The 27,431-nt window shown below is 37.1% G+C and overlaps 2 protein-coding genes across 10 annotated transcripts in view; one reads left to right on the top strand and one right to left on the bottom strand.

Moving 5' to 3' along the window:
- Positions 1 to 15,968: 15,968 nt before the first annotated feature.
- On the bottom strand, positions 15,969 to 17,533 carry LOC6039848 (alpha-amylase 1). The gene has a single exon (XM_001849301.2). It carries the CDS (start codon positions 17,496 to 17,498, stop codon positions 16,023 to 16,025), a length of 1,476 nt encoding a protein of 491 aa, XP_001849353.1. The 5' UTR covers positions 17,499 to 17,533; the 3' UTR covers positions 15,969 to 16,022.
- A 993-nt stretch (positions 17,534 to 18,526) lies between these two features.
- Positions 18,527 to 27,431, top strand: part of LOC6039845 (voltage-dependent L-type calcium channel subunit beta-2) — a 245,449-nt gene continuing 236,544 nt past the window's right edge. For 2 of the 9 annotated variants that reach the window (XM_038257740.1, XM_038257737.1), the window contains exons 1-2: positions 18,527 to 18,858; positions 24,117 to 24,701. In XM_038257740.1, coding sequence (XP_038113668.1) covers positions 24,591 to 24,701 — 111 coding nt within the window. In that variant the 5' untranslated portion in view covers positions 18,527 to 18,858; positions 24,117 to 24,590. Of the gene's footprint in view, positions 18,859 to 18,970; positions 19,669 to 19,833; positions 19,957 to 24,116; positions 24,702 to 27,431 lie in introns of those variants that run through there. The other 7 variants (XM_038257735.1, XM_038257736.1, XM_038257729.1 and 4 more) reach the window with 6 other exon arrangements.

Genomic DNA, 27,431 nt, shown 5'->3' with positions numbered 1-27,431 from the left:
GGAAATTTCTGAAAAGTTGGCATTTGATGTCCTTTAAAACATATAAAAAAATAAAAGTAGTTTTTTTTTGCAAATCAAGTTTTAGTGACAAAAAGTTAAATAAAAAATCACCAATTTTTTTTACCGTGCATCATTTTATTTCAGTGTAGTCCATATCCATACCTACAACTTTGCCGAAGACACCAAATCGATCAAAAAATTCCTTCAAAAGATACAGATTTTGGAATTCTCACATATCATTTTTGTATGGACAGCTGCCAAATTTGTATGGAAAATTATATGGACAAACTAATGATGCAAAATGGCTTCTTTGGGCATACCGAAGGCACCAAAAAAGTTTCAGTCGGATTAAAAAATACAAAAATTCAAATTTAAGAAAAAAAAAACGATTTCTTAGAGAATTGCTCAGAAGTTGTTCAAATAAAAAAAATTGGCCAAAATTTTATATCTGATTCAAAGTAAAAAAATAAACTTTATTTTCATGTAATTATATTATAAAAAAATCAGATTTATTGAAACAAAATTTTGGCGTTAATTATTATAGCATCAAAAATTTGCATTAGACATATCGTCGCCGTCGTGCTAACTTGTCGTACGTGCATGTTGGGCCAAATTGAGTTAAGAACTCCATTTTGTGCATCTCACAATGCCACATTAGGGTGTAATATCAAAATCGATTTTCCAGCACAGCAATTTTTCAGTTCCTTTTGGGGTCCTAAACAACTCCCCAAAGTTTGGGAACGATTGGTTTAGTCCTCACTTTGCGCAAAGCGATTCAATTTTCCATATAAATTTGTATGGGAAAAACCATTTTTTTGGATTTTGATATTTATAAAATCCACGTTTCACGCTGTACTAAAACCGGATTCATATTCGGATGCTCTGGAAGGTGCTCTACAACTTTCCCGAAGAGAGTATGGTGCTAGCTTGTCCCTAAAGAAGATACAGCGTCCTCAAAACTCGTCTAAAACGTGATTTTCGAGCAAAAAACACGTTTTAGACGAGTTTTGAACACGCTGTATCTTTTTTTAGGAGCAAGTTAGCACCATACTCTCTTCGGGAAAGTTGTAGAGCACCTTCCAGAGCATCCGAATATGAATCCGGTTTTAGTACAGCGTGAAACGTGGATTTTATAAATATCAAAATCCAAAAAAATGGTTTTTCCCATACAAATTTATATGGAAAATTGAATCGCTTTGCGCAAAGTGAGGACTAAACCAATCGTTCCCAAACTTTGGGGAGTTGTTTAGGACCCCAAAAGGAACTGAAAACTTGCTGTGCTCGCTGAATTTGGACAACTTTATTTTTTTCCATACAACCATATTACATCCTAATGCCACATCTTTTGAACTTCACAGATCCCCAAAATTCGATTTCAATCCTAAGATATTCAATGAAAACCAAAAAAGCTCCGAAAATTTTTGTCATTTTTCATATAAAAGTAGTTTCAATCTTGTCGTGCTATCTTGTCACTCCCTGAAAATTAATGTAAGTGCGATAAAAGGCCAAAGGGACTTCAGGTCAGGATGCGTTTGACGCACGTACAAGCTAGACAACCTTATACATTTGTAATTATAACTCGGGACTCCAGCAACCAACTTCAACCAAACTTCGGGACAATGCACAGAATGGTCAGCCAAACAAAACGTGTTTGTTATTGTTTACATTGCGTGCTCTCGTTTTTGTTTATTCAAGGTCAAACATTAAAACGCGTTTTTCTCGGAACGTCAAAATGGCGGATGCGACAAGATAGCACGACGACGTCGATGTTTTGAAAAAAAAGAAAAAGAAAAAAAAGAAAAGTATTGAATTCTGAATAAAAAAAAGGTTTTCAGATTTTTTCAGTTTGTGCTAATGAAAACATTTTGTTCCAATAAAGTTTCAAAAATCCAATCGATGCTGCATTCTAACTGATGATCTGGCAACTCTTTCGACGTTGGAAGACTTATCGCTCAATCAACCAAACCAAACAAGCAAAAGTTACGTCCTGGCGCTTTTCGCTGGTAAGTTACAGACCCACCAAGTCTCCGAAAACAACGACGAGAGCAAACTCACAAGCCACGCACACATACACGCACACTTTGAGATATTGAGCCCGATGCGAACAAATGAAAATAAATAAAAACTAATTTAATGAGATCATAAAACCCGAGAAATGGGACGGTGATGGTGGTGGTGGAGAACGTCACAAAGAGTGAGGAGCACACAAGCACAGTTCACAATGCTCTGAATGCATGGTGAGGAAAACTCCTTGGCCCCAAATACGACCGGCCCCGCTGGTTGACGATGATGACAGTCTGGCCATCACGACGACGACAACCCATATGTATAGCATAACAGCAGTGCGCCGAAATAAAAAGCGATTTAATTTATTAACCAAACATACACAAATAATAACACAAATCTATTTAATCATCTCGTGTGTCCCTCCTTGGTCTTTCACTGTGTGTAGCATCGTATTCATCATTGAGACAATTTTTGAGCGCACACACAAACGCACGCACTCTAATCATGTGTGTCGTAGATGCGTGAGGATGACAAATTTCTGTTGCGGACGGGGGACACGCAACTTTGTCCGAAAAGAGAAAAAAAGAGAGGGTGAGAGAGGGGTTTGGTATTTGGAACGAAAATAATTATTTTTTAGACATGGAAATGAATGCGTATGCGGGTTACGATGAAAGATTCATAGATCTGTGTGTAGTGTATGTATTTTCTTAATGAAATGAAGTGAATGTTTTGAATCACAACACATTTTAATGGTAATTGCGCTGTTGGTTCTGATACAATTGAAATTATTTATATATATGGGCTTGATTAATGAATACTTGATGGATAAGCAAATAGGTTTTTTTTTTAAATAATCTTTTGGTAGTCGTGGCCTTGCTCAGTTTAATCATTTCAGGTGGAATTTATCATAGTTAACTGCTGTTTCTATTCAGATTTTAGTTACGGCACTTCTTAGTTAATGGAATGTTACAATAAATTAATGGCTATTTTAACTCATCGATAATAACATTGGGAAAATGAACTTCTTTGCTATTGTTCAAGTATTTTTGGAAGAGATTTCGTTTGTTTTAAATTTGTCTAAGAAAATACTGCCAGGGTTTGGTTTAAGAATAAAAAACAATCAAAAGACGATTCAAGTTAAAAGGTTTTTTTTTCGTAAATTAAATTCAAGTCAGGAATGAATTAATAACAAAATCTGGTTATTTCATACCGTTTTTTTTATTTTATTGTATTAAAATTTCAACTTCAAATCATGTCACAAAACGTTCAAAATAGATAAAATAATGTATAAAACAAACAAGTTTTTATTTAGCTCCAGTTTTGAAAAAAAATCCTCAATCCTAAGATATTTGATTCAAATTTGGTCTAAGGGTGTCTATAAACGACGTTTTTTATAAAGCGTCCATATTATTGCACCACATTCCACAAGAAGTTGAGCGCGCTGGTGGGAATAACGCTAAAAACATTTGGTTCAAACCCAATCCTCAGAATGATCCATTCCCTAGAAATGTTTATTGCTGTTGTTTTTCTATAATATAGGAATTTGTTCAAGAGAGTTATGAAATTCATAGAGATTTACAATCTATTTTATAAGTTTTAAAGATATCAAATATTTCTAGATTTGAAGATAACAAAAAAACCTCCGTTGATTTTTACAAGAATTTTTAAATTTATAGAGATTCACCCTTCATTTCATAACACATGTAGATTTTAAAATATCAAAGGAAGAGAATTATTAAGAGAATTATGAAGTTCATAGAAATTAACCCTTCATTTAATGCCAAATTAAAAAAAAATCTTTATGATTTTTTTTTATTTTCCCGAAAATATGCCCTTCTTTTGGTAAAACAAGCTGGGACCCGTGGTGTAGAGGTAAGCGTGGTTGCCTCTCACCCAGTCGGCCTGGGTTCGATCCCAGAAGGTCCCGGTGGCATTTTTCGAGACGAGATTTGTCTGATCACGCCTTCCGTCGGACGGGAAGTAAATGTTGGCCCCGGACTAACCAAAAAGGTTAGGTCGTTAGCTCAGTCCAGGTGTAGGAATCGTCTCCCTGGGTCCTGCCTCGGTGGAGTCGCTGGTAGGCAGTTGGACTTACAATCCAAAGGTCGTCAGTTCGAATCCCGGGGTGGATGGAAGCTAAGGTGTAAAAAGAGGTTTGCAATTGTCTCAACAATCAAGCCTTCGAACACTTAGTTTCGAGTAGGAATCTCGCAATCGAGAACGCCAAGGCAATGCTGTAGAGCGAATAATTTTTTTTTGGTAAAACAACAACAATAAACATTATGGAATCCGACCCACATGGGAGTCCTCCTGATTCGCGATTAAAAGCTCCATAATTCCGGCAGATGGCGCAAAAAATATTTTGAAAAAATAATATTGTTTAAAATGATAGAGCATCAAAAGTTAACATAGTATCAGCTCGAATTTTCGCTCAAAAGTCGTTTTGAACGCTGGAATTTAACAAAACAGAATTCGTATACATAACCTCAAAGGGCGGAAATTTCAATCGACATTCTTCGCTCTGTTCTGCTACTCAACACTAGGTTTCGCATGTCGTTTGGCTCTTGAACGGCAATAGAATAATAATAAATTGAATCAAAAAATGGGAATTATTGTGTGCTATCTCATTTTCCAACAGATTTTTTTCAAATCTCGAAAAATTTTAAAGTTTAAATAATAGAAAAGCGTAATTTTGAAAAACATATAAAATTAAATCATCAAATCTGGGCATAATTTGAACATCATTGGTCAAGAGATCTAGCCTAACATATGAAAAGGGCATATGGAACTTTAAAATGCCGTTTTGACGGTGTCTGTACCAAAAAGCCTATGTCTGGAAATATTTTCATCGCATTCCCCGGACATTTTTACATAATATACAAAAAAAAATGGGAGGAGTTCATTAACAGGATTCCGAGATATGATTTTTTGAAAAAAAATCCGTGTTTTTTGACGCGCCGTGCGCAAGAAACAGAAAATGGCGAAAACGGCCAAAAAACAACTTTTTTTCACCAAAAACTGCGATAACTTTAAAATTTCAGGAATGACCCATACATGTCTGGGTACCAAAACTTGTGTCTTTTAATTACGAAAATTTTGGTACCCAAACATCGAAAAACACGGATTTTATTTTCAAAAAATCATATCTCGGAATCCAGTTAATGAACTCCTCCCATTTTTTAGTATATTATGTAAAAGTGTCCGGGAAATCCGATAAAAATATTTCCAGACATAGGCTTTTTGGTCTAGACACCGTCAAAACGACATTTTTAAGTTTCATATGCCCTTTTCATATGTTAGGCTAGATTTTTGAAACTTCTTACTATTTTTATTTGAAAGGCCAACCTATCACCTTTCATTTGCATATAAGACAATTGAAATCGGTTAAAATGGCGAGGAGCTATGATTTTTTGAAAAAAGTGGTTTTTGCGAAAATGGCCATTTTTCAGACCACTCTAATACGGCGGAGGTCACCCTAATGGTCAAACTAAAAAAATACGGGTTTAATTATTTCAGCCAGGGAACCCCCAGAAAAAAATTGAGCCCGATCCGTGCACTTTAGTTTTTTTTCATGCCGTTTTTGTGGGGAATTGCCGTATTACAATGTAATGTATATTCAATTTATTCTTAATAGTTTACAAGCGTTTTGACAGCTTGAAAAAAGGGGTTATCTGTTTTCAATTTTTTTTCCTAATCAAATTTCAGAGAAAATATTTAAGGATGGAGGATGGTTAATAACTAGAAATAAAATTTGTATTTACTTAATCAGGCTGGTGATTCACATAAAACAAGAAAAAAAAATACTAATTAGGAATTTCTTGCATCATTCGATTTTTTGGGAATCCAAATTATGCTTCAATAACAAAAAAATTAAATTGTTTTTTTTTTTCTGAAGTAGAGGTAAGATTGAACCATCGAAGTTTGCGTCTGCATTTTTTGTTTGATACTTAATAGGATTGGGCTTTATATTGCACTGACATTTCTGATATTTATAACTTGAATTAAGTCCAACACATCCATATTTCAAACCATTATCCATATTTTCAATCGAAACACTACCGAACACTCATGAATTTCAACAACGGCCAATATTTGCATAGTTTTCCAACCATTACGCGGAACAACTCCATTACACTCCAAAAACTTTCAAACTGCCCAACTTTTGGGGCCAAGAAAATAAACATAAAATCCACCCCCGGTTGCTTCCCAAGTAGCACAGCAAGGAAAGAAAGATCTTACGAACAATTTATGCACATCTTAAAAGCAAAAATCAGCCCGGAAAATGGACTAGCACTCTCATCTAGGAAGGAAAAAAGGTGGTCGCCAACACCTTCGGGATCTTGTTAGCCGGCCCCGTAACGTACGACTTTTTCATCAAATTGAACCTTTCATCTCTCAAATATCACTTTTTGTCCTGGCCCACGTGTGGAAATCGTCATCGTCATGCCACGCCGATTTCCCATGCCCACTAAGGGGGAAAAGCTAAAGGAAAAAGCGAGAGAGAGTCTCTTTCTTTCTTCGGAAATAAGAAGGTTTGGAAGTGTGTGCGGTGTTAGTGTTTTAACTGGCTCATAAATATACAATATTCATCCCCGTCGGTTTTTGGCGGGAAACCCTTTTTGTCCGTCCATCAACGTTTTCTCCGAGAAACCCCCCCGAGGTTGAGCAGAAAAATCGTGCAAACAAGGAAAAGGGGTGGCGAGTGGCGAGGCGAAAAATTGAGAATGCCAATGCTTTTTCGGGGCTGCCGAGAATAAGAAAGAACCAAACGACCAAATAACGGGGCGCATATATTACCCTTAACATCTCAGACACACATCTTCTCAAAGTAGATGTGGTTGTTGTTGTTGTTGCTGGGGGAAAACTACTAGTTTGAAACCCTGCGCCAGCAGCAAATGGAATCGAAATGGCCCGCAAGGCTGTCCACATCAGGTTTTGGAAAATTTCCTCAAAAAGAAAAACCTCGCCTCGCCTTGATGGATCCGAATGTTGGTGAGGCCCTCTCTCGCGTGGTTCCGGAAGAAAATGAAACATTTTCCTTGTTTTTCGCCCTGGACAACGGCCCACCACGAGAGGGCTGGCCCCGAATAGGAAGGAAACTACAGCCAAAAGGTGTGAAAGTGGCCGTTACGGAAAGTTATGATGGCAGCCAGGCGTCGAAAATTTCGGATCAAACGGCCGCCCAGAGCCTATTGCTAGAAGTCCTTGACTGACGTGTGGGTGATGTGAATGACGGACGGTGGAAAAATGGGAGTTTTGAGAAAAAAATAGAGTCAAAATAGTCAGAAAAAGCAAAAACTTTAAATACAATTTGTACCAGCTTATTGTAGAATTGTTTATCAAAAAATGCTTCACGGTTCAAAAAATTTACAATGTTTCTACCTTTTTCCAAACTATATAGAAAAAGTAATTAATGTTATATTTGAAGTGATCTCATCAAAAAGATTCAAAACTTTCAAACTCTTTGAAAATCTTGTCAAAAGTTTATTTTTTAATACGACAAAGTGCACTTCATGCACATCATGATTTGAGGGAAATTTTTGACATTTTTATGATAATTGCTTTGGCTTTATATATATTTCTAATCATAATCCAACAAAAAATTAAAAAAAAATCAAAGATGATTGTTTAATTGTGTAAATGCAAAATTTATTTCTATTATTTTTCCCTTCCTTCAAATTTTTTTTAGAAAATCAAGGACAAAATAAAATTATTGCCAATAAAGCCGTTGCAAATATTTTTTGAAGTTTATGTCCCTCGGCTCTGACCAAAGTCAAAGAGGAGGGGGGAAGGGGGGGGGGTCAAACATTAAAAAAATATAAAAATTGAAATTACAAGCCTAGATTTCAACATTTGGATAAAAAGTGTTTTAAATTGTAAAAAAGTGCTTTCCAATCATTAGTTTAAAAAATATCGAGGCATTGACGGAAGTTTTTTTTTGCAAAAAAATAACTTTTCCGGGACTGTACATTGGAATTTCATAAAAAATTAAAATGTTTTCAATGGAGTTCAAACATGCTTAATATGATTTTAAACGCGGGAAAATAAATGCATTTTAATTGGTTTTTAGTTGATTAAACTTTAATTTAATTAAAATTTTGAAGTTTTTCGAAATAATTTTTTTTTGCCCCCTGATTATTCATGCCAATTTTGAAGGGGGTTCGACATAAACTTTCAAAATATTTGCATCGGCTTAAAATCCTCTGTAAAAAAATTCAACAATCGATACATGCTTTGAAATATTGGAAACACAGATAAGAAAATGACGTAAAACTATTTAAGTAACGGAAAAAAAGATTTTCAATAGTAAATTTATATTTTGAAAAGTTTTGAAAGCAGCATGCTTGTAACAATGTATCAAGGATATTGGAATAACATTTGTTTATTTTTTGTTTTATTGTTGTTGTTTATTAATTTATTTCTGGCAGTTTTAAACTTCTTGCCCATTCGCAGACCCTTTTTGAAATCTTGTTGACGTAGACTTACGTCTTTTTTTATTTTCACTTGCTTTAGAAGAACTCATTGTTTTTTTTCATGGGTTAAGCATTATATTTGAAATGGACTAATTCAAAAATATGTTTTCTGAGGAGAATTTCAGACCAGACTTGACAAGGACATTATAATGGAATTTGAACAGTGTTTCTCAACCTTTATTGCTTTTTTCCCCTTGGCTTTTTATCAATTACAGATAGAAATCATGACTGATATTTTCATTTTGAAAAAAAAAACAAAACAAAACAAAATTAAGATGTCAAATAACTTAAAATATATTTTTTAATCTCGATTATTTTTTCAAAGCAATAGAACTTTGCTCAAAAAGATGCAAAAACCCCCAGAAATTAGAGTAAATCTAGAGTTTTTTTAATAGGTCCTTTCAACATATTTAACACGATAGCTTGTAGGTCATTTCCAAAAAAGACTCTTGAAATAATGTTTTCAAAAAAAAATGAACCAACGCAAAACCTTTTAAATTTCTATTTTAAAAGCTGCCCTGAAGAATTTAAATTAAATTTATTATACATAAAAACAAACAAAAAAGCTATCAAAAGAAAAAACAGGTCATGATCGATACTATAAACAAAACTCTAGCATGTTATTACATATTTTTTTAATATCCAAAAACAAATCTTGAAAGAATATTGAAACTAACTAAAAAAATAACCTCTGCTCATGTTTCAAATAATGTGAAAATTCATCGAAATAGAATTACGAAAACCCGTTTTTCAAAACTGCTCGTATAAAACAGCAGTCTGGTTGAATGTAAATGCAAAAACTAATAAAGATAATAAAAAAAATCTTAATAAAAGACTGCAATAAAACCCCGAAAAACATATTTGTTTATGGAATCATTCAGCCCAATTTCATTCCCATTTTATCGAAAAACGTTTTAATCTGTTTTATCATAAACTAATTCTCTCCCGAGCAGACGGAAATAACTTGGGAATAACATTCTTTGTTATTTGAAAATACTAGGCCAATAACATTTTATGTTAATTATAACAAGATTTGTTATTCACCGTTATGATTTTTTTGATATTGGATTGTTATTGTAATAACAGACTAATAACATTTTACGTTATTTTTCGAACAAATCTTTGTTATTATTTTTTGTTATTTTAACAACTAATCCGATCATTCCAATAACGTTTGGAGTTATTCTTCCATAACAAAAAATGTTATTCTCGAGTTGTTTTTGCTGTCAATCAATATCAGACCAATAATAATTTTGGTTATGATAACATAAACTGTTATTGAACTCTTATGCAAACATGGATTTTTCAAGATTATTCCATAACACTTTCTGTTATTTTAACAGTATTTGTTATTGAAATGGCATGAATTTAGTTATTACCGTCTGTTCGGGCTACCAAAACTTTTAATGGATATGATTTGGCTCAATTTTTGTGGGGGCCTTCCATGTGACCAAAAAAGCCATTTTGTGTTATTGGTTCACTCATACAAGTCTCCATACAACTTAGGCAGGTGTCCAATGAAAAATGGTCGTAAATATTTTAAAATCTGTAACTTTAAAAAAAAATTCTGATCAATTTTGTATTTTCTGCAAACTTGTTCAGAAATAAAGGAACACGACAAAAAAACTATTTGCCGATTTCCAAATTAACTTTTTTTTACAAAAACTCAAATTGCTAAAATTTTAAATTTTTGATTTTCAAGATTTTTTATGTAAAACATGTTTTTACGTGTATCTATTTTTTCCGAATAGTCTCCATTAATACCTACAATTTTGCCAAAGATTTAATTATAAAAGTGCATCAATGTTGAAAAAAAACTTTTAAGTTTAGACTTATATCTTTCACTAGTGCTTATTATAAAGCTTGTGTTTGAAATTATCACTTTTGAAAAAAAGAGGAAGAGCTCGTTTATTTGCTGGTTTCAGAATAAGTACTATTTCTATCTAAATATGAACATCAAATATTTATATGCTGATTAACATTGAATTAAGCTTTTTATTTCATGCTTTAAATAGAATACCATTTAAGAAAGCTTTAATTAAACGTCAAATTTCTTATTTTTTACTGGTCTTTTATAAATCTAGATTTGGAAAAAAATTAGAAAATTGTTACAAAACACTCATGATTAAAATTTTACCTTCGTCAGGGATATCAAATTGTTTAAACATTAATCAGCTCTTTTGATTTTCCGACAGTTTCGCGTATTTAGAAATATCATGCAAAGATTACATTTTTTTGTGAATCTTTTTTAAAATTTTAAACTAGGAAATTTTATAGTAAATATATAAGTTATAATAATGATTTGGAAGATTATTTGCTTCTTTAATAATTAAATATTTCTAAATTTCATCATTCGTTACTGGAATACGTTCAAATTTGGGATAAATTCCCACCTTCAAACACCGTGCCATATTTTATTTTAGAATCCCGTTGCTCTCGGAATCAGAAAGCACTATCCGTCCGTTGAATTCGTCGACATCGTCTTCATTTTCAGCCCACCCCCTCCCACTCTCTCGCAGCAGCCACACATGGGCGAAGGGATGAATGGTTGATGTTTGAAACGGACGAAACGGGACGGATGGATGATGATTGGGTTCTACAGGACGCAGGACGACCATCATGTGTGTGTGTTTTTTGTGTGGGAGAGTGTGAAAGCTAAGACAACCGTGGCCAAACGTGGAAAACAAGAGCCACACCACCCTCCAAGGAGAAAGAAAAAAAGGCGAGAAAAGGACATTGGTGTATAATTCAGGTGGAAATGAAGGCGTTTGAATTTTCATCTTGAGTGATTTTGAAGGAGTTTTTCGTTGTTTGCTCTGCGCTAAGGTTTGGCTTGGATCGTTTGATACTGCTGCTGTTGGTGTTGCTGGCGGGGGAGTGAATTGAATTTTTTAAAGAAAGAAAGTGTTTTTGATTTCAACGGAATTTGAAATGACGCGATCCTTTCGGTGTTGGCGAGCGTGATGAAACTATTAGAACTTGGAGGAAACGGGGTGAAAATTGAAAATCTATTGATCCAATTTGGGCGAGGACTCGTGAAGAGGTGAAATATAAAACTCTACAACTTTTCATTAGGACGAACAAAAATCAATCAAGGACTCAAAGTATCAAAAATTACCTATGTAAATTAAATTGCTTTTCATCTCGCTCGAAAAATTTCTCTGACAGCTTTTTAAATGGGAACCGCGTTGCACAAGATAATTTGAATAAAAAGAACCAAATTTCCACCTCACTTAACGCTGGTAAGTATAAAAAGCATCAACCCAAAATAAAAACCACACTGCTCTTCTGGTTAGTAGAGAAAATAAAACTCGATGCACAGAACGAAAAAAAAAAGAACACTCATACTCAGCCGCACCACGAGCACAAGTATCTAAAATATTTTCAAAACACCTGTTACCCCATCAAGAAAATAATAAACTATAGAGAAAAATGGAAAAATTCTCTTTCACTCTGCGCTTTGCGCGTTCAAACGGAATTTTCACCACCCAGATTTTCCCTCCATCGGGATCCCCTTAGCAGCAGCAGCCAGCAACGAGCTTGGGCCGAATTGAGAACCGTGATTTTCCACATTTTTTATGGACTAAACGAGGGGAAGAATAAGTGTGCGTGTGTATCATTTTTTCTATGCGTAAGCGAAAACAACAGGAACATGGAATGCGATAGTGTTTGGGAAAAAAGATGAGAAAATTTGCGTGCAGAATTTTTTATACTTTTTTTAAAGTAATTTTATCATGTGTGATTCAAAAATTATTAAAACATATACCCCTCTTTAAATTTTGAAGAATTATTTTGACCATAAGAACTCTAAAATGCTAAAACTTTGCATTTACAAGCATTGAAGAAATTACTGAAATAACGTTAAAAGAGCTAGTCAAATTATATTAGATCATTTTCAGTCATTTCAATGATTTAAATTGTTGTTATATTTAGTTTTAAATCATCAAACAATTATTAACGTTTGGTGTTTTAGCTAGGGCTGCGGAGTGGGGCCATATTTTTAACGACTCTGACTCTGACTCCGGCTCCGGCTTTCAGCTCCAACTGACTCCGATATCGACTCCAACTACGACTTCGGCCTACCAACTCTAGTCGACTCCTACTCTGACTCCAGCTTTCAACAAATTTTTAACTCCGACTCTGACTCCTATTCAGTAGCAAGAATAACATCACTCACATGTTCAGTTCACACTTGCGCGAATACCGTAAATCGGGGTTACATGGATGTCCGGAGTGACATAGAAATGTTTCAAAAGTTAGTTGCCTAGAATTATGTACACATGGATAAATAGGACCATTTAAATACTCTCAAAGTGAGTTCGAAACGCCAAACGGACAGCATTATCGAATTTTTTGAACAATTTCATACTAAAAACATCTAAAACTAGTTTCTTTGTTACAAATTTTAAGCGTTGTTGAAACAGAAATAAAAAAATAAAAGATTTTTAAAGTAAATTTGGATTTTGCATTTCGAAATATTGGAACTTTTTATTTAGGTAATTCTCCGCCAACTCACACAGCAGTTGCGCCGACCCCTCTTCGATTTGCGTGAAACTTTGTCATAAGGGGTAACTTTTGTCCCTGATCACGAATCCGAGGTCCGTTTTTTGATATCTCGTGACGGAGGGGCGGTACGACCCCTTCAATTTTTGAACATGCGAAAAAAGAGGTGTTTTTCAATAATTTGCAGCCTGAAACGGTGATGAGATAGAAATTTGGTGTCAAAGGGACTTTTATGTAAAATTAGACGCCCGATTTGATGGCGTACTCAGAATTCCGAAAAAACGTATTTTTCATCGAAAAAATCACTAAAAACGTTTTAAAAATTCTCCCATTTTCCGTTGCTCGACTGTAAAAATTTTTGGAACATGTCATTTTTAGGAAATTTAATGTAGTTTTCGAATCTACTTTGATCCAGAAGGGTAATTTTTTCATTTAGAACAAAATTTTTATTTTAAAATTTCGTGTCTTTTCTAACTTTGCAGGGTTATTTTTTAGAGTGTAACAATGGTCTACAAAGTTGTAGAGCAGACAATTACAAAAATTTTGATGTATAGACATAAGGGGTTTGCTTATAAACATCACGAGTTATGGTGATTTTACGAAAAAAAAGTTTTGAAAAAGTTGGTCGTCATCGATCATGGCCGTTCATGGTCACCCGCGACAGACACGGACGACGAAAACAAAGAGAAACGCAAAAAGTAACTTTTCAAAAAAAAAAAAAATCGTAAAATCGCGATAACTCGTGATGTTTATAAGCAAACCCCTTATTTCTATACATCAAAATTTTTGTAATTGTTTGCTCTACAACTTTTTAGAGCATTGTTACACTCTTTAAAAATAATCCTGCAAAGTTAGAAAAAACACGAAATTTTAAAATGAAAAATTTTGTTCTAAATTAAAAAATGACCCTTCTGGGTCAATGTAGATTCGAAAAGTACATTAAATTTCCCATAAAATGACATGTTCCGAAAAATTTTACAGTCGAGTAACGGAAAATGGGTGAATTTTTAAAACGTTTTTAGTGTTTTTTTGCAATGAAAAATACGTTTTTTCGGAATTCTGAGTACGCCATCAAATCGGGCGTCTAATTTTACATATAAGTCCCTTTGACACCAAATTTCTATCTCATCACCGTTTCAGGCTGCAAATTATTGAAAAATACCTCTTTTTTCGCATGTTAAAAAATTGAAGGGGTCGTACCGCCCCTCCGTCACGAGATATCAAAAAACGGACCTCGGATTCGTGATCAGGGACAAAAGTTACCCCTTAGGACAAAGTTTCACGCAGATCGAAGAGGGGTCAGGGCAACTTTTCCCGATTTTGTGTGAGTTGGTAGAGAATTACCCATTTACCTAACCTAAAATTGGCATTCATATTATTAAAAGTAGATAAACTAGTTTAACGTGAAGACTTCCATCATTGCCATGATTATCCGTTTAATGATATAAATTTTGCGTCGCTATCAATATTTTGATAAAATTCCTTCTACAAGTTGTTCAGAACTGTGCCCTACACACGCTGATTCCCCTTGGTAACGATTATCCCATTCCTTGCCAAGTTATGGAAATCGTCATTAATCAATGATTACCAACTAGGACGTCAATGATTGTACCACAAAATTAAATAATTTTTGAAACACATTTGATTTAGCCAAAAATTCTTTCAGTGCCTTCTAGAAGGCAACAGCCGGCACATGCTGATTCATTTTGGTGCAGGGATTCGCTAAATTGAATTTAATACAGCGCATTTTAGAGTGATGATCAATTTTCTTCAAAAATGATCAACGGCTTCACCTTAACACATGTTTAAATATTTATTTTTTCGAATGAAACATTGAAATAAACCTATATTGTATTCATGATCGATTTGATATATAAACAAAGTAACTGTCAAAGTCAACCCCGGTTTTTAAGTTATTTTACAAATGTTTTAAATGATATTAAAGGGACGCTAGAGACAAGCAAAAGGGGGCAGTCAAGAATGAATTGAATATTTCCAACATTTTTGAATACACAATCCCATTTGCTTTTTATTTCATGATATACTACAATCATTGGTACGAGAGGATTAACAGGTTATCATTTAGTGATTATAGTGAAATAACACAATTGGAGCTTTCCTATCACAATCAAAATGCTTCAAAAACATTATGGAATCTGATAAATCTTTGAACCTAAAAATAAATGATATGAATAAATCATATTCAAAAAATAAATTAAAAATATAATAAAGTTTTGCGAATTGAAATGTGTTACAACAAAAATCAGACTTCGACTCCGGGTTCATCAAAACTCCGACTCCAGCTCATGAAATTTATCCGAAAGAGACAAAATTTGAAATTTCCTGAGTTTCTTTGGACAACTAAGCGTAAAAAGCTTAAAAATAATCTACACAAATTCTGAGTTGCAAAAACAAGACCAAAGTTAGTAAACAAGTTAAACCACTGAAGGCATAATATTTTGAAAGTATCATCTAGCTGGTGTTTTATGTAAGTGTGTGAAATTAATTATAAGCACTTTACCCTCTACAACTCAACCCCGCCTTTAAACGGGCTTCGATTTAAAAAAATCGCCAAAAATCCATTTTTTTTGGGTTGAAAGTTTTACTTGTTTTATGTGACTTTGCCAATGTTTTTAAAATGTAATTTTTTACGGGTCAACTTTGGCTGTGTTACTAACATTTCCTATATTATAAGTAAAAATATGTATGCAGTCATTAATTCAGGCTGTCAAATAAGCATGATAGTTTCCTGTTTGCATGTCTGGCCAAAATGATAAGCAATAATAACGCTCGAATTTTAACACTGGGCATATCGTGAATTGTAATTTACAACAACCATTTTCAAGCCAAATTGACGTACAATGACTGATTGTTTTTTTACAGCAATCAGCAGATTAAATTCTTCTGAGTGCTTGCAATACGATGGATAATGCCCAATGAGTAATTTGTTGTGATATTATGCATTTTTAAAAGTTAGCTAAAATATTTCATATTTCACAAACATACATTTATTACTCTAAATACACGAATATCTACCATCTAAAGTTTCGACCCAGCATGAATAGCCAGCACACCGTCATCTCCGTGCGCCGGGATGACAATGTTGGCCTTGCCATCACCTTGCACGTGCACCGTAATTCCGGTGCACCGTCCATCGCTCTTGCTGCCCGAAATGACATCACAGTAATCGCCCGCCGGCAGGCACGTCTGCAGCCACTGGTTCAAATCGTAACCCTCCAAGTTGAACGCCACGAAGCCACTTCCGCCACGGCAGAACGCCATCTGGTTGCCACCGTTGTCCCACCAATCGTTGATTCCGGTTCCCTTGGCAGCATTGCGGAATCCAACCATGTTGTAAATCTGACGCCAGCGGTGCTCACAAGCCCACCCGTTGCCGCAAGAATCGTCCGGGTTGATCGACGGTGACACCAGGTTTCCATTTCCGTCCTGTGGCGGCCCCTGATCACCATCGTTGAAGAAGAACGAACTCATGATGCGCGGGATACCAAACGGATGCGCCAACATGAACGCCGACGCCATCTTGTAGTTCTTGGGAATCTTGTGAGTTAGAACGTCACTACCACCTGCACCGTGACCACGCTGGTTATCGTGATTATCGACGAACACCAGTGCCAAGTGTGACGGAAGGAAGCCCCAACCTTCACCCCAGTTGGTAAGATGCTTCAGCTGATCGTATCCACGGAATACCCGGCCAATCTGAGCTGAGAAACGGAACTCGGTGACCGTACCCAGGTGAGTGTACTCGTTGCGACTGATGGCTTCACCACCCAAATCAATGACCTCCTGGGTGATGAAGGGACGTGCTCCAGCCGGAAAGTGATGATCAGTTGGGAGATTGTGCAAGCGGCTGTAGATGGCATCCAGATCTCCGGGCCACATGTGCTTGACGGCATCCACTCGGAAACCGGCCACTCCATAACCGATGCACTTGTTCATCAGATCTACGATGCGGTCACGAACCCACTGCGATCCCAGGGCCAAGTCCGGCAGTCCAACCAGCCAACAGTTACGCACCTGATACGGATCATTGTAGTTGTAGATCTCGCAGCGCGGGTTGAAGTCATTCGGACCGTACGGAACCGCCGGGAAATTCAACCCGTCCACCCAGGAACCTCCCGTTGCCCCTCCGGACATGGCAGCCATGTGGTTGATCACAATATCAACGTAGATTCGCACTCCGACGTTGTTACATCTGCGGACCATGCTGGCAAACTCCTGTTCCGATCCGGATCGTGTGTTCAAGTGGTACGAAGCCGGCTGGTAGCGTTCCCACCATGGCCTTCCCGAAACCACGATATTCTCCGTTGGCGGCGAAACCTGCACACCGGCGTATCCCTTCGGTGCCAGGAACCGTTCGCACTCGTCCGCGATATCGTTCCACTTCCACTCGAACAGATGCACCATGCCGCTGCGGTCGCCCCACATGTGGGTATCGAACTGGGCCGACACCAGGCCGGCCAGCGCCACGGTAAGCGCACTGGCGAATAACTTCATTGTAGCTTTTGAGCTAATTCCTCGGTAGAAACTGTCTGCCTTCAATCGCCGAAAGGGGTAGCTTTTTATAGGATAGCGTTATCAATTTTTGGATTATACGCTCAAACGTAGTAGCTGGCTAATCAACAGATTACCCCTAATATCTGAACGAGCGTAATAGATAACAGGTCGTAAAACAAATGAGACTACTTATTTACAAAACATTTGGCAAACCAGAAAATTCTGTTGCCCTTATCACTTGATTGCAAAAATGTACCCCCTCGTGTGCTTCTAGAAAGAAAACCTAACGATAGGATCGTATCAAGGCACATCGATAGCCCGGGTTGTTTTGTGTCAATTATAATTAGAACAGTCAATTTGGGTTGTAAAATTGATCATGAGCAATTTTCGTGATTTGTGTGTACTGACCTTATCTCAAATATGTTGTGCCATATTTTATCAGAGACTTAATTGTAAGGGATTTCCATTAGAATTTCACCATTTTTTAGAAAAAATTAAACATATTAAACATACGACACAATGATCTTAATTTTCTTGATTTCAAACAAAGTATCAAACAGCGCCTCTAGCGGCGACCTCCCGAACCCTACCTACGACCACGTGTTTCCCGCGCTCCATGCGCGCCCAAAAACTTGCCCATTTTCCAATTTCCAGTCCACAGCGCGCACTAGTTGACAGCCAACGCAGGGGAAATCCCATCCTGGAAGTTTTCGGCTTCACAACAACGGCACCGCGCAGACTCGTTTCCGCTTCCAGGGCCCGTCTTCGCGACCACCGGAAATCGGCCCTCCCGTCGTTGTTGTGTGTCACAACCGGCGCTAGGGAATGACCTAATACGTCGTCGTCGTTGGCAGCCCGGCTAGGTTAGCTGGGGGTCGTTTCGCTCTCGCGAGAGAGCGCGAGAGTCTCATGAATAGATGAAATTGGCGCACGGGAGCCGAACTTTGACAGCTGCTGGTCTGGTTGCCTACCATGCAGGCGCCCGTGTGTGTGCGTGTTACGACTGTTTTGGCCCCGCGAGCGCGGTGAGAATTTGACAGTGACAGAACAGTGAGTTTTTTCGGTGTAACCTAGAATCTGCCAGGCCCAGGTGCGAGCAAATTTCACGGAATTTCGTGGTGCATTTTGCGGTTTTGGTGATTGAAAACGTGCGTTTCGCGACCGTGCGGTGCAGTGCGTGCTGCCTAGCTTGCAGGCGTTGCGGTTGGAGTTTCGGTACGGTAGAGTTTTGCTGGGGAAGTTGGTTGATGGTCGGTGCGAGACCTAGAAGTTTTGGAAGGTCCGGGAGTGCATTTGTGCGGGGGTGAATAGAGGGAAGGTGTAGGGTTGGGGCGGCGGCGGTTTGCTGGAGAAGCTAAGGGTGGGTGTGTTGTACTGCAGGATAGAGAGCCGAGCTCGAGCCGAAGTCCGGAGCGAGTCCGAGTCCGGGGGTTCGTGGTTTGTCGCCGCATAAATAATTTTTGTGTCGATTGCTGGTGTACTCTCGCGCGTCTATTACTGCTGCTTCTCCAGACTGGGCTGACGCTAGTGTATATTGTTATCACCGCCAGTTTGTTTGAGTCGGGAAACAATAACAATAACCCAGCGAATGTCACCGCTACGACCTCGTTGACGTTTGGCGGCTCTCCCCCGACGACGACGACGTTTGTTCGATAAACGGTGCCGGAATCGATGCCGTGTAAAGTTCTGGATTTCGAAGAATTTGGCCGACTTGCGTTGGTGTGGGTCGCCCGGGAGTGCTGACAGTCACGGTGACGGTGTAACCAAGAGATAATTAAGTGATTTGTGTGTTAACTCTCTGGCACACGAGGCGGGCACGACGCAGCCTCGCCGCAATCGGAATTCGGGTGCGTGCGTGCGTGTGCGTGTAAGTGCGGGGTGTTCGTTGGTGGTCGTACCAGGGAATACCGATGACGGGTTCGCGGTGGTGAAGGAAATTCAATTACCTGTCCAGGATAACCCACCCGCAGCTGTCAACGAAACCTCCGGAGGTCTCCGGCGAAGAACCCCAATTACCGCCATCTAGTGGACACTAGGTGCGACCTCAATGAATGTGCGTACGTGACAGACCGACCTCCAACCGGAACCGGATCCTGGTCGTGTGGATTTAATTACCGTCATCACGAGTCGATCGCGAATGTCAAACATGAGAGGTTAATTAAATAAAATGGTAATGAAGGCAAGTGCTGCTGCTCACGACAGTGCCTCCATCTGTGTGTGAGTGGAGTCACACGCGCTCACCTGTGTGTGCGCGATGTTTTGATTCGCGCGTGCAAGCATGTGTGCGTGCACTCTCGTTAGAACCGACGTTGATCGATAAAAATCGCCGTGCTGGATTCCGTGTAAATCATTAGCACAAACTCTACGTTGACCACCCGGCGAGAGTACCCCTCCGCATCCCCTCTTTCTTAAGACGGCGACAAACGACATCCTAATAAATACCCCCGGCCCTAATTACGTAATCATTAAGTGCAACTCGACGGAGCTCGTGTTCCTTGGTGTGGTGTGCGTGTCCGGCAGGATTCCAGCAACTTGGAGGTTCCCCACGACCCTCCCGAAACCAGCTGGGGAGTGGGAAGTGTGAGCTTATCATAAAATACTGCAATACGTATATTGATTATTTCATGCTCTTTCTCTTTGGAAGTAAAACCACAGAAGGCACCCGCCCCCCGTGAAGACCACCCACCACCTCGCGCGGTCCTTTCCACAAACTTTTTTTTTGTGTGTACGTACATACTTTGGCGCCCTCGTCGTTGTCGAGCATGTACTGCTGCCGATGTACACAGACAGTCGGTGGTGGTGACCATGCCGAACCGCCCCCACGACGGAGCACAACATTGTTGTTGGCACAAGCGGTGTTGGGTGACCGGCGTGGGGTTGCAAGGGGGGGGGGGGGGGATGTGTACGAGACGTTTCGATACAACAGACCGACGACGACAACGACGGTCGGGACGTGCTTCTTCTTTTGAAGAAAGTGTTGGCAAACTCGCCGGAAAAGTATCCCGGCCCCGGATGTCAAGTGTATCGAGAGGAACAACCACTTGTTGAGGGGCCAAGCGGCTCCATTTGGGAAGAGAGATTTCGAACTTTGAATGGGATAAATATTTTGCATCATAATAAAAGTTAAAAGTTTAACCAGTTGCTTTACGTCACTTAAGTTCGGCCATATTTACAATGTTGATAATTTTTATACACTATATTTATATAACATATGAATTAATACGTCTATATCAGAACCCAGGTACAAAACTAATTTTTGCTTAATTTTATGAACTATTTTAACAGGATGAAAGGAATGAACGTTTTTAAAATTAAGATTTTATGTTGGTAAAAGAAATTTTTTTTTTCAAAAAAGAGCTGATTTAAAACAATATTTTAAAGCCCAAGTTATTCAATCTTGAATAAACCAAGTTTAAATCTTAAATTTTTTTTAAATACCATTAAAATGAAGAGTTAGTTTAATTTTTCTTTCACAGAATTCATCTTGCACAAAAAAAAAACTATCATTACCTAACAACATGAACAAAATATAAAATATCAACAAAGCATTAAAAAATCTCGGAATATGATGAGTATTTCCAATGTATGGTTTCAGATCATTCAACAATGGTAAAAGCTTAAAAGTGCCAAATTTAATTTAAAACGATGGATTAAACAGAATGAAATGTTTATAGTCCGTTGTACGAGTTTTTATAATCAAATTTGTCGATAAAATATTTGTTCAAATTGTTATTCTTAATGCATTGATTTCCGAAATCCTTGCTTTTCACGTAATATTGTGAAAATTTTGGAATTTCACGAATATTACGCTGTCTGCGAAATCGTCAAAATTCACTCCCCAATCATCACATTCTCTAGGCACTAAACACTGAATAACTTAACCGATTTTTAAAGTTTTTGATCTTTCTATTGAAGTCACAATTTCCATTTAGTCTGGATTCTGTTGTAATTTCTACAGTCAAATTATCCTTCATTTTCAAAAATAGGCACAGCCGATTCCAAGGTAACATTATTATACAATATAAATTTATAAAATTGAAATTAGCAAATTTTCAGAATGTTTAACTAGTAAATTTTTATTTAAAAAAATTCTAGAATAAAATAATATTTTAATATAAGAGCAGTAATTTTTTTCAACTCAACAATAAATAAAAGGAAATAAAAATTATTAACTTTCACTTTTTTGTTAAAATAAAAAATAGCCAGTTGATCCCATGCACAGTAAATCATTTTAATATTTTATTTACGCAGCACATATCAAAGCCCATTTTCAAATGAGAATTTTAAAATTCAATGGAGTTTTGTACTAGGATTACATTGCTAATAAAGTTTCCTCATTTAATGAATTAATATTTTGGAGGATAGAGTTTACTTGAGTTCTCTTTATTCGGAAATTTTTAAGTTATTATTTTGGAACAATCAGTATTTAAAAATCTAGAGAATTAATACAACATCTGTACAAAGTCATTTTTTAACAATTTTCGAATAATTCAAACAATTCGGAACACCTTATTTTTGTCAGAATTTTTAAATTATACCTGAAATTAATTGTCATCTGTTTTTGATGGTTTTAGCAAAATATTGCAAGTTATTTAAGATGTTGTATGCCCATGAATAAAATATTTATTTAGAAGAAGAAGTTTATGTAATATTTTGACTTTTTCATTTTAAAATATTAAATTAGGGGGATTATCAGTGGTTTAAATGAAAACCGCTTTTTGAAATTATTTGATCAAATATGCCTTTTTGATTTGATTCTTGCAGCTTAGGTTGAAACTGTTTGATCAGTTTGATTTCGATCAAATCAAACCCGCAACTGAACTGGGTTCGTTGTTTCCAGCCTAAAAATAAACATTCCACCAAACAAATATGTATAATCTCCATCACAAAATCAACATTGTTGGCCCAAGTCCATCCATATATCCTCCCACCCCATTTTTCCGCACCATTGTGATAAAATCGATCCCGAGAGCAAAAATCAAAGATCCTGATCAAAGCGCCACCGAACCGAATTAGGTCAATCCGCCACCACTGGCACCACTGCCTGATTGCAGGCCCGGCAACGGCCTCGAACCAACCAAGCCAAACATTATCATCATCATCAGCAGCAGAAGCCAACAGCCGGCCAGCCATGCTGCAGGCCTTCAGGGCAAAATGCGATGGAACCACGCCGGCGAGTGTCCTTGTGGCCGTGGGGTTGTGGGACAGCCGGTGAAAGGGGTGGAAGACAGTGCTGCCATTTTTTGAGTTTGTTCAAAAATCTACAAACACATCACTCAAAAATTTTACGCGAATTGGAATCACTATTCGAACAAATAAATTTCAGAATATTTTTTTTGTATTAGAAAATCATTAGTATTTGGCAACACTGTCTATAAATCGACCTCCGGCGATGCCGTCATCGTCGTCGTCGTCGTCGACCAGACTGTGTGTGCAAAACGGAGAGGAAATTACAGTGTTTTCAGTGTGGAAAACCCCCCCGGAAAAGGCTTTCCTTGCGCTTGGGTGTTTTTGGAGGGGGGATAGACCCGGGAAAATTCGTTGACCTCTGGGGGCATTGAAGGCGATAAATATTGACAGATTAGGAAGATGTGATGTCCTCTTCCTCGTATAGGAATTTGATGATGTCTACAATACAATTCTACTTTTTTGCATCCAAAACTCGCACGGTGATATCGTGATAGGGCACATACACAAAAAATCAATACGTGAAAGTCAAACAAACTAAAACTAAATACACTCCCTGTCACCCTTTCACGTGACTTTGGACACCGAGGGGTTTCCCGAGAAGAAGATTGTACCAAAAAAGGAAAATAAATCATATAGGAATGTTATTGTATCAAAGGTCTTCATTTCTTAAATACCTAAACATTGAAAAAAAAAAGTCTGGTTACGATTTCAGCAAATAACATGTATAATCTATTTCAATCGTTTCATAGCCAAATTTGATCAAAATTTGATGAGGATGATTATATGTGAATTCAAATTCGATTATTAAAACTAATTGTAATGTAAATATACTCCCCGTTAGGGGAAATACAAAAACATGTTTTTATTCAAGAATTAGCTAGTAAAGGTTAACTCAACTAAGAAGTTGATTAAATCAGCTGAAATTATGTTTAGCAAAATAATTTCTAGACTACTTCAACTAATAATAAGTTTATGTTTTTCAACTGATATAAATTCCGAAGTTTTCCACAATTTCCACCCTCTCAGAAAGAATTATCAGTGAGGTTTGGCTAGCAAGCACGAGCATAGTGGCAACCTGAAGCAAGCAAGGTGGCCGTCCCAAAATTAGAGGTTATGGCAATCGATTCAACAAAATCCTTGCTCAAACATCATCACGGTATGTCAATATCTGGGAGTTTGGAGCGGCACGTGGAAGCGCGCTCGAACTCATCGATTGCAGCTCACAAGCTCACAGTCTGACGAGAAAAATCCTTCAGCTTTGAGGTTATCCTCACCCAACCCGCACTCACACCAACAAAAAAGGAGCCCGCGAGTTGCACGACGAGCTTTTCTCAACCCATTTTCCTCTGTTTTTTCACCGGTTGCGGTCTAGCGCGCTAGTTTACCCTATCTCTCTCTTTCTTTCTCTCTCTCTCTCTTTCTCAACAGTTATGTGATTCGGAAAATGAAAATCAACGTTGATTGCTAAAGTTGGTGAGGCGCCCCCCCACTTTTGGTGGATGAATTCAATAAGCTGGAAGAAAACCAAATGGGAAAATCTCCCCCTTAATGAGAATCGTCGAGAATCAAGTGTAAATATTGAAGCTATTATGCTGTGACGAAAATAATCCCTTTTTTCCCCAATGATTGTCGTGTAGTAGTGAATATCTAGTGTGTGTTTGTATAGCATCAGTGTAATTCTGGGTGTTTTCAAAGTGATGACCACTCGTGTAAAGTAAATCAAAATCGTTAAGGAGTAAAACTAAGCAAACCGAATAGCCATAGTGTGTTTGGCTCAAACCGAGCGGTTAAGTGAAACCCACTGGAACGAAATCATTCCTATCAAGAGGGCAGGAGAAAGCTCTGGAGTAGTGGAGGAAAGAGGGCCCGCACCAACCAACCTACCATCCATCCACTGGGTCTATGGTGGTTGGGATGAATGCGAGACATCACCTTACAACCTCGCTATCCCAAAATTTGGATACCAACTGTACCGAGTTTCCGGACGGATTCGAGGAGACGCTGCAGCTGCAGGTAGGTTTCGGAGCTATTGTTTTTTTTACCAAAACATACTGTTATGAATGATTGGACATAATATCATAAAAAAAGTTCAAAAGCATTATTGCCATTTCCTGATGACGAAAAAAGCACTTTTTTATATAAGATGAACAATTTTGACGGCTGAGTTAAATTAGGATACAGTTTTGAAAGCAAAAGACTTGTTAATAAGGCAATAGAGGAGAAAAGCAACTTGCGACAACATTTTGAGGCTAGGAATTTTGACAGGTATGATTTTCATAAAGTATTCGCCTCCTTTTCTCTCCCACAGAAAACTTGGGACAATGTAGCTGTCAAACTAGGCCAAACTGTTAAAGTCACTCACAAAATGAACTTTGAGTGATTTGAGTTCATTGCTGACGTCACGATTTTCTCCTCTATTCGCTAGTATTTCTATCTGATTTTCCATTGATTCCTTGTGCTCAAATATGCAATTTTATATCGGGACCATCCGTAAACCACGTGGACACTCTTTTGGAAATTTCAATTAGTTTCTCCAATCCGAAACCCCGTAACTCAAGAAGGTGTTTACTGATCGATTTGGTGTCTTCAGCAAAGTTGTTGTTTATGATAATAGAGGAGAAAAGCAACTCGCGACAAAATTTTGAAACTGGGGACAATGTAGCGGTCAAACTAGGCCAAACTGTTAAAGGCACTCACCAAATGAACTTTGAGTGATTTGAGTTCATTCCTGACGTCACGATTTTCTCTTCTATTACATACAAAATTTAGAATCGTTCCCTCGATTTTTTTTGAGATCTCAGTGTCAAAATCGAATGAATCATAACCATCTCACACCATCATAAACAATACATCTCCAAAAAGTATCATACATCGGCATCTGACCCCTCCTTAGCCAACAAGCTGTGGTGGCCGTGGCAGTTAAGTCATTGGGTTAGTTTGCCAAAGGTCTTTGGTTTGATTCCCGTAGTCGACACTTTAAGTTTGTTGTTTGACGGTTGAACTTTTTTTTGCAAATGAACCTCGAGAGAATGATTCTTTCGCCCATCTCTCGACTCGAGGCCATTATTCTCTCGGACGAGAGCGTTGCCCAGTTTTGGGTGTACGAACGAATTTATGTTGGTCATATTATGATTTTTTTAGCTGCATTGAATTCTTCAAACAGTTTTGTTTTTTTTTTAAATGTGTTTGTGTACAGTTGATTGCAATCATTAGTTCCCAAAATATCCAAGTATTGACGAAAATTTGATTTTTTGCGAAAAAATGTATATGCGATGCTGTGCTTTGAAATTGCATCTATTTGAAAATATTTTAAACCCTGCCCAAACATGCTTAATATGATAATCAATGCAGAAAAATGCATTTGAGATAGTTTTCAGTTGATTTGACATTTATTTTCACTAAAATTTTGTTTTTTGAAAAAATGACAGAAGTTAGGAAAATTGAAATTTGCACAGCAAATCAAACAAAATTAATGAACAATTTGAAAATTTGATAGCGGATTTTTATTTAAGACCAAATAATTTGTTCAAAAAATACTCAAATGTTTGAAATAACAAATAATAATAAATATTACAAACTCAGAATCTTGAACGTAATCAAAGCAGAAAATATGCATGAGCAATTTAAAACTATTCACTTTTATTAATCTAAACCAATTTAAATCAGTAGCAAACTAGAAAAAAAATCTTGACTATTTTTTCTAGAAAACAAAGAAATGCTGCTGAAAAAGTAACATTATTAAATGGTGTACAGTATGTAAAAAAAGTATTTACACCTCTCGGGCACTATGCACATTTTGTGAAGAAACCTGTAAACAATTTAAAGTTTGACAGAAACCTTCGTACTTTGTTTTGATCAGAAACTCATGCCAAACATTTTGCTACAAAATGCTCATGAAAAGATGATTTCTATAAATAGTTATATAGCAAATACTGTTACAGAAATCAAAAAAGATGCAAAAAATGTTTGTACACCTTTCGAAAAATCAACATAAATAATGTTATTTGTTGACAAATCACCATAAATCCAGTCTCCCAACTCAAAATAGGCATCCTTGACTGATTAAAAAAATAATTTGGATTGAATATAAAGTTCACTAATTACTTAGTATAAAAGTTTTTATAACTCTGGAAATTCTATATAAAACTTATCTAAACTTAATTTTGCAAACTTTTAATTTAACTTAATATCAATATATAACCATAGAATTGCTAAATAAACATTCTGGAGGGGGTATAACACCGTTTTGGGGGTCTTTGTAACACTAGAATAGATTTTTCGTTGGAATTTCGTACCAACCCGGAATTACGTCGTCGGAAAATCCGCCGGCATCCGAACCGGTCCACTGTTCACAAGTCAACCTATGTGGCATTGGAAAGGACATAGATATATAGAGGAATGGGAAATTGTCTAGTCAGTACTTGAAGAACTTCGTAGGCCGGCCATTGGATAGCCCTGTTTTATTACGTTTTGAAATTAATTTAATGTTTAAATGATTTTTTTTACAAACGTTAACATTTTCTTGAAATCAAATTTTGATGGCTTAGTTTTTCCTCATCTTAATCTTAAAGATACAAAAAAATCTTAGTGATTTAAACGCAATGAATGATTAAATAAAAAATAGACTTCCAACAATTAAGTTAAAAAAAAAACGAACCAATTTGGTCCTCTCCAAATAAAATGTCTTCCTTCTTTCCCTACCCGACACGACATCTCTGTTTCATCTGCCACGCAGACTCCGAA

The sequence above is a fragment of the Culex quinquefasciatus genome, chromosome 2 (genome assembly GCF_015732765.1).
Source record: "Culex quinquefasciatus strain JHB chromosome 2, VPISU_Cqui_1.0_pri_paternal, whole genome shotgun sequence".
Taxonomy (NCBI): Eukaryota; Metazoa; Arthropoda; class Insecta; order Diptera; family Culicidae; genus Culex; species Culex quinquefasciatus.
This window is presented reverse-complemented; position numbering and strand designations above follow the sequence as displayed.

What these genes read in the sequence shown, in the direction of transcription:
- LOC6039848 (XM_001849301.2), bottom strand. Translation starts at nt 17,498, where the DNA reads ATGAAGTTATTCGCCAGTGCGCTTACCGTGGCGCTGGCCGGCCTGGTG.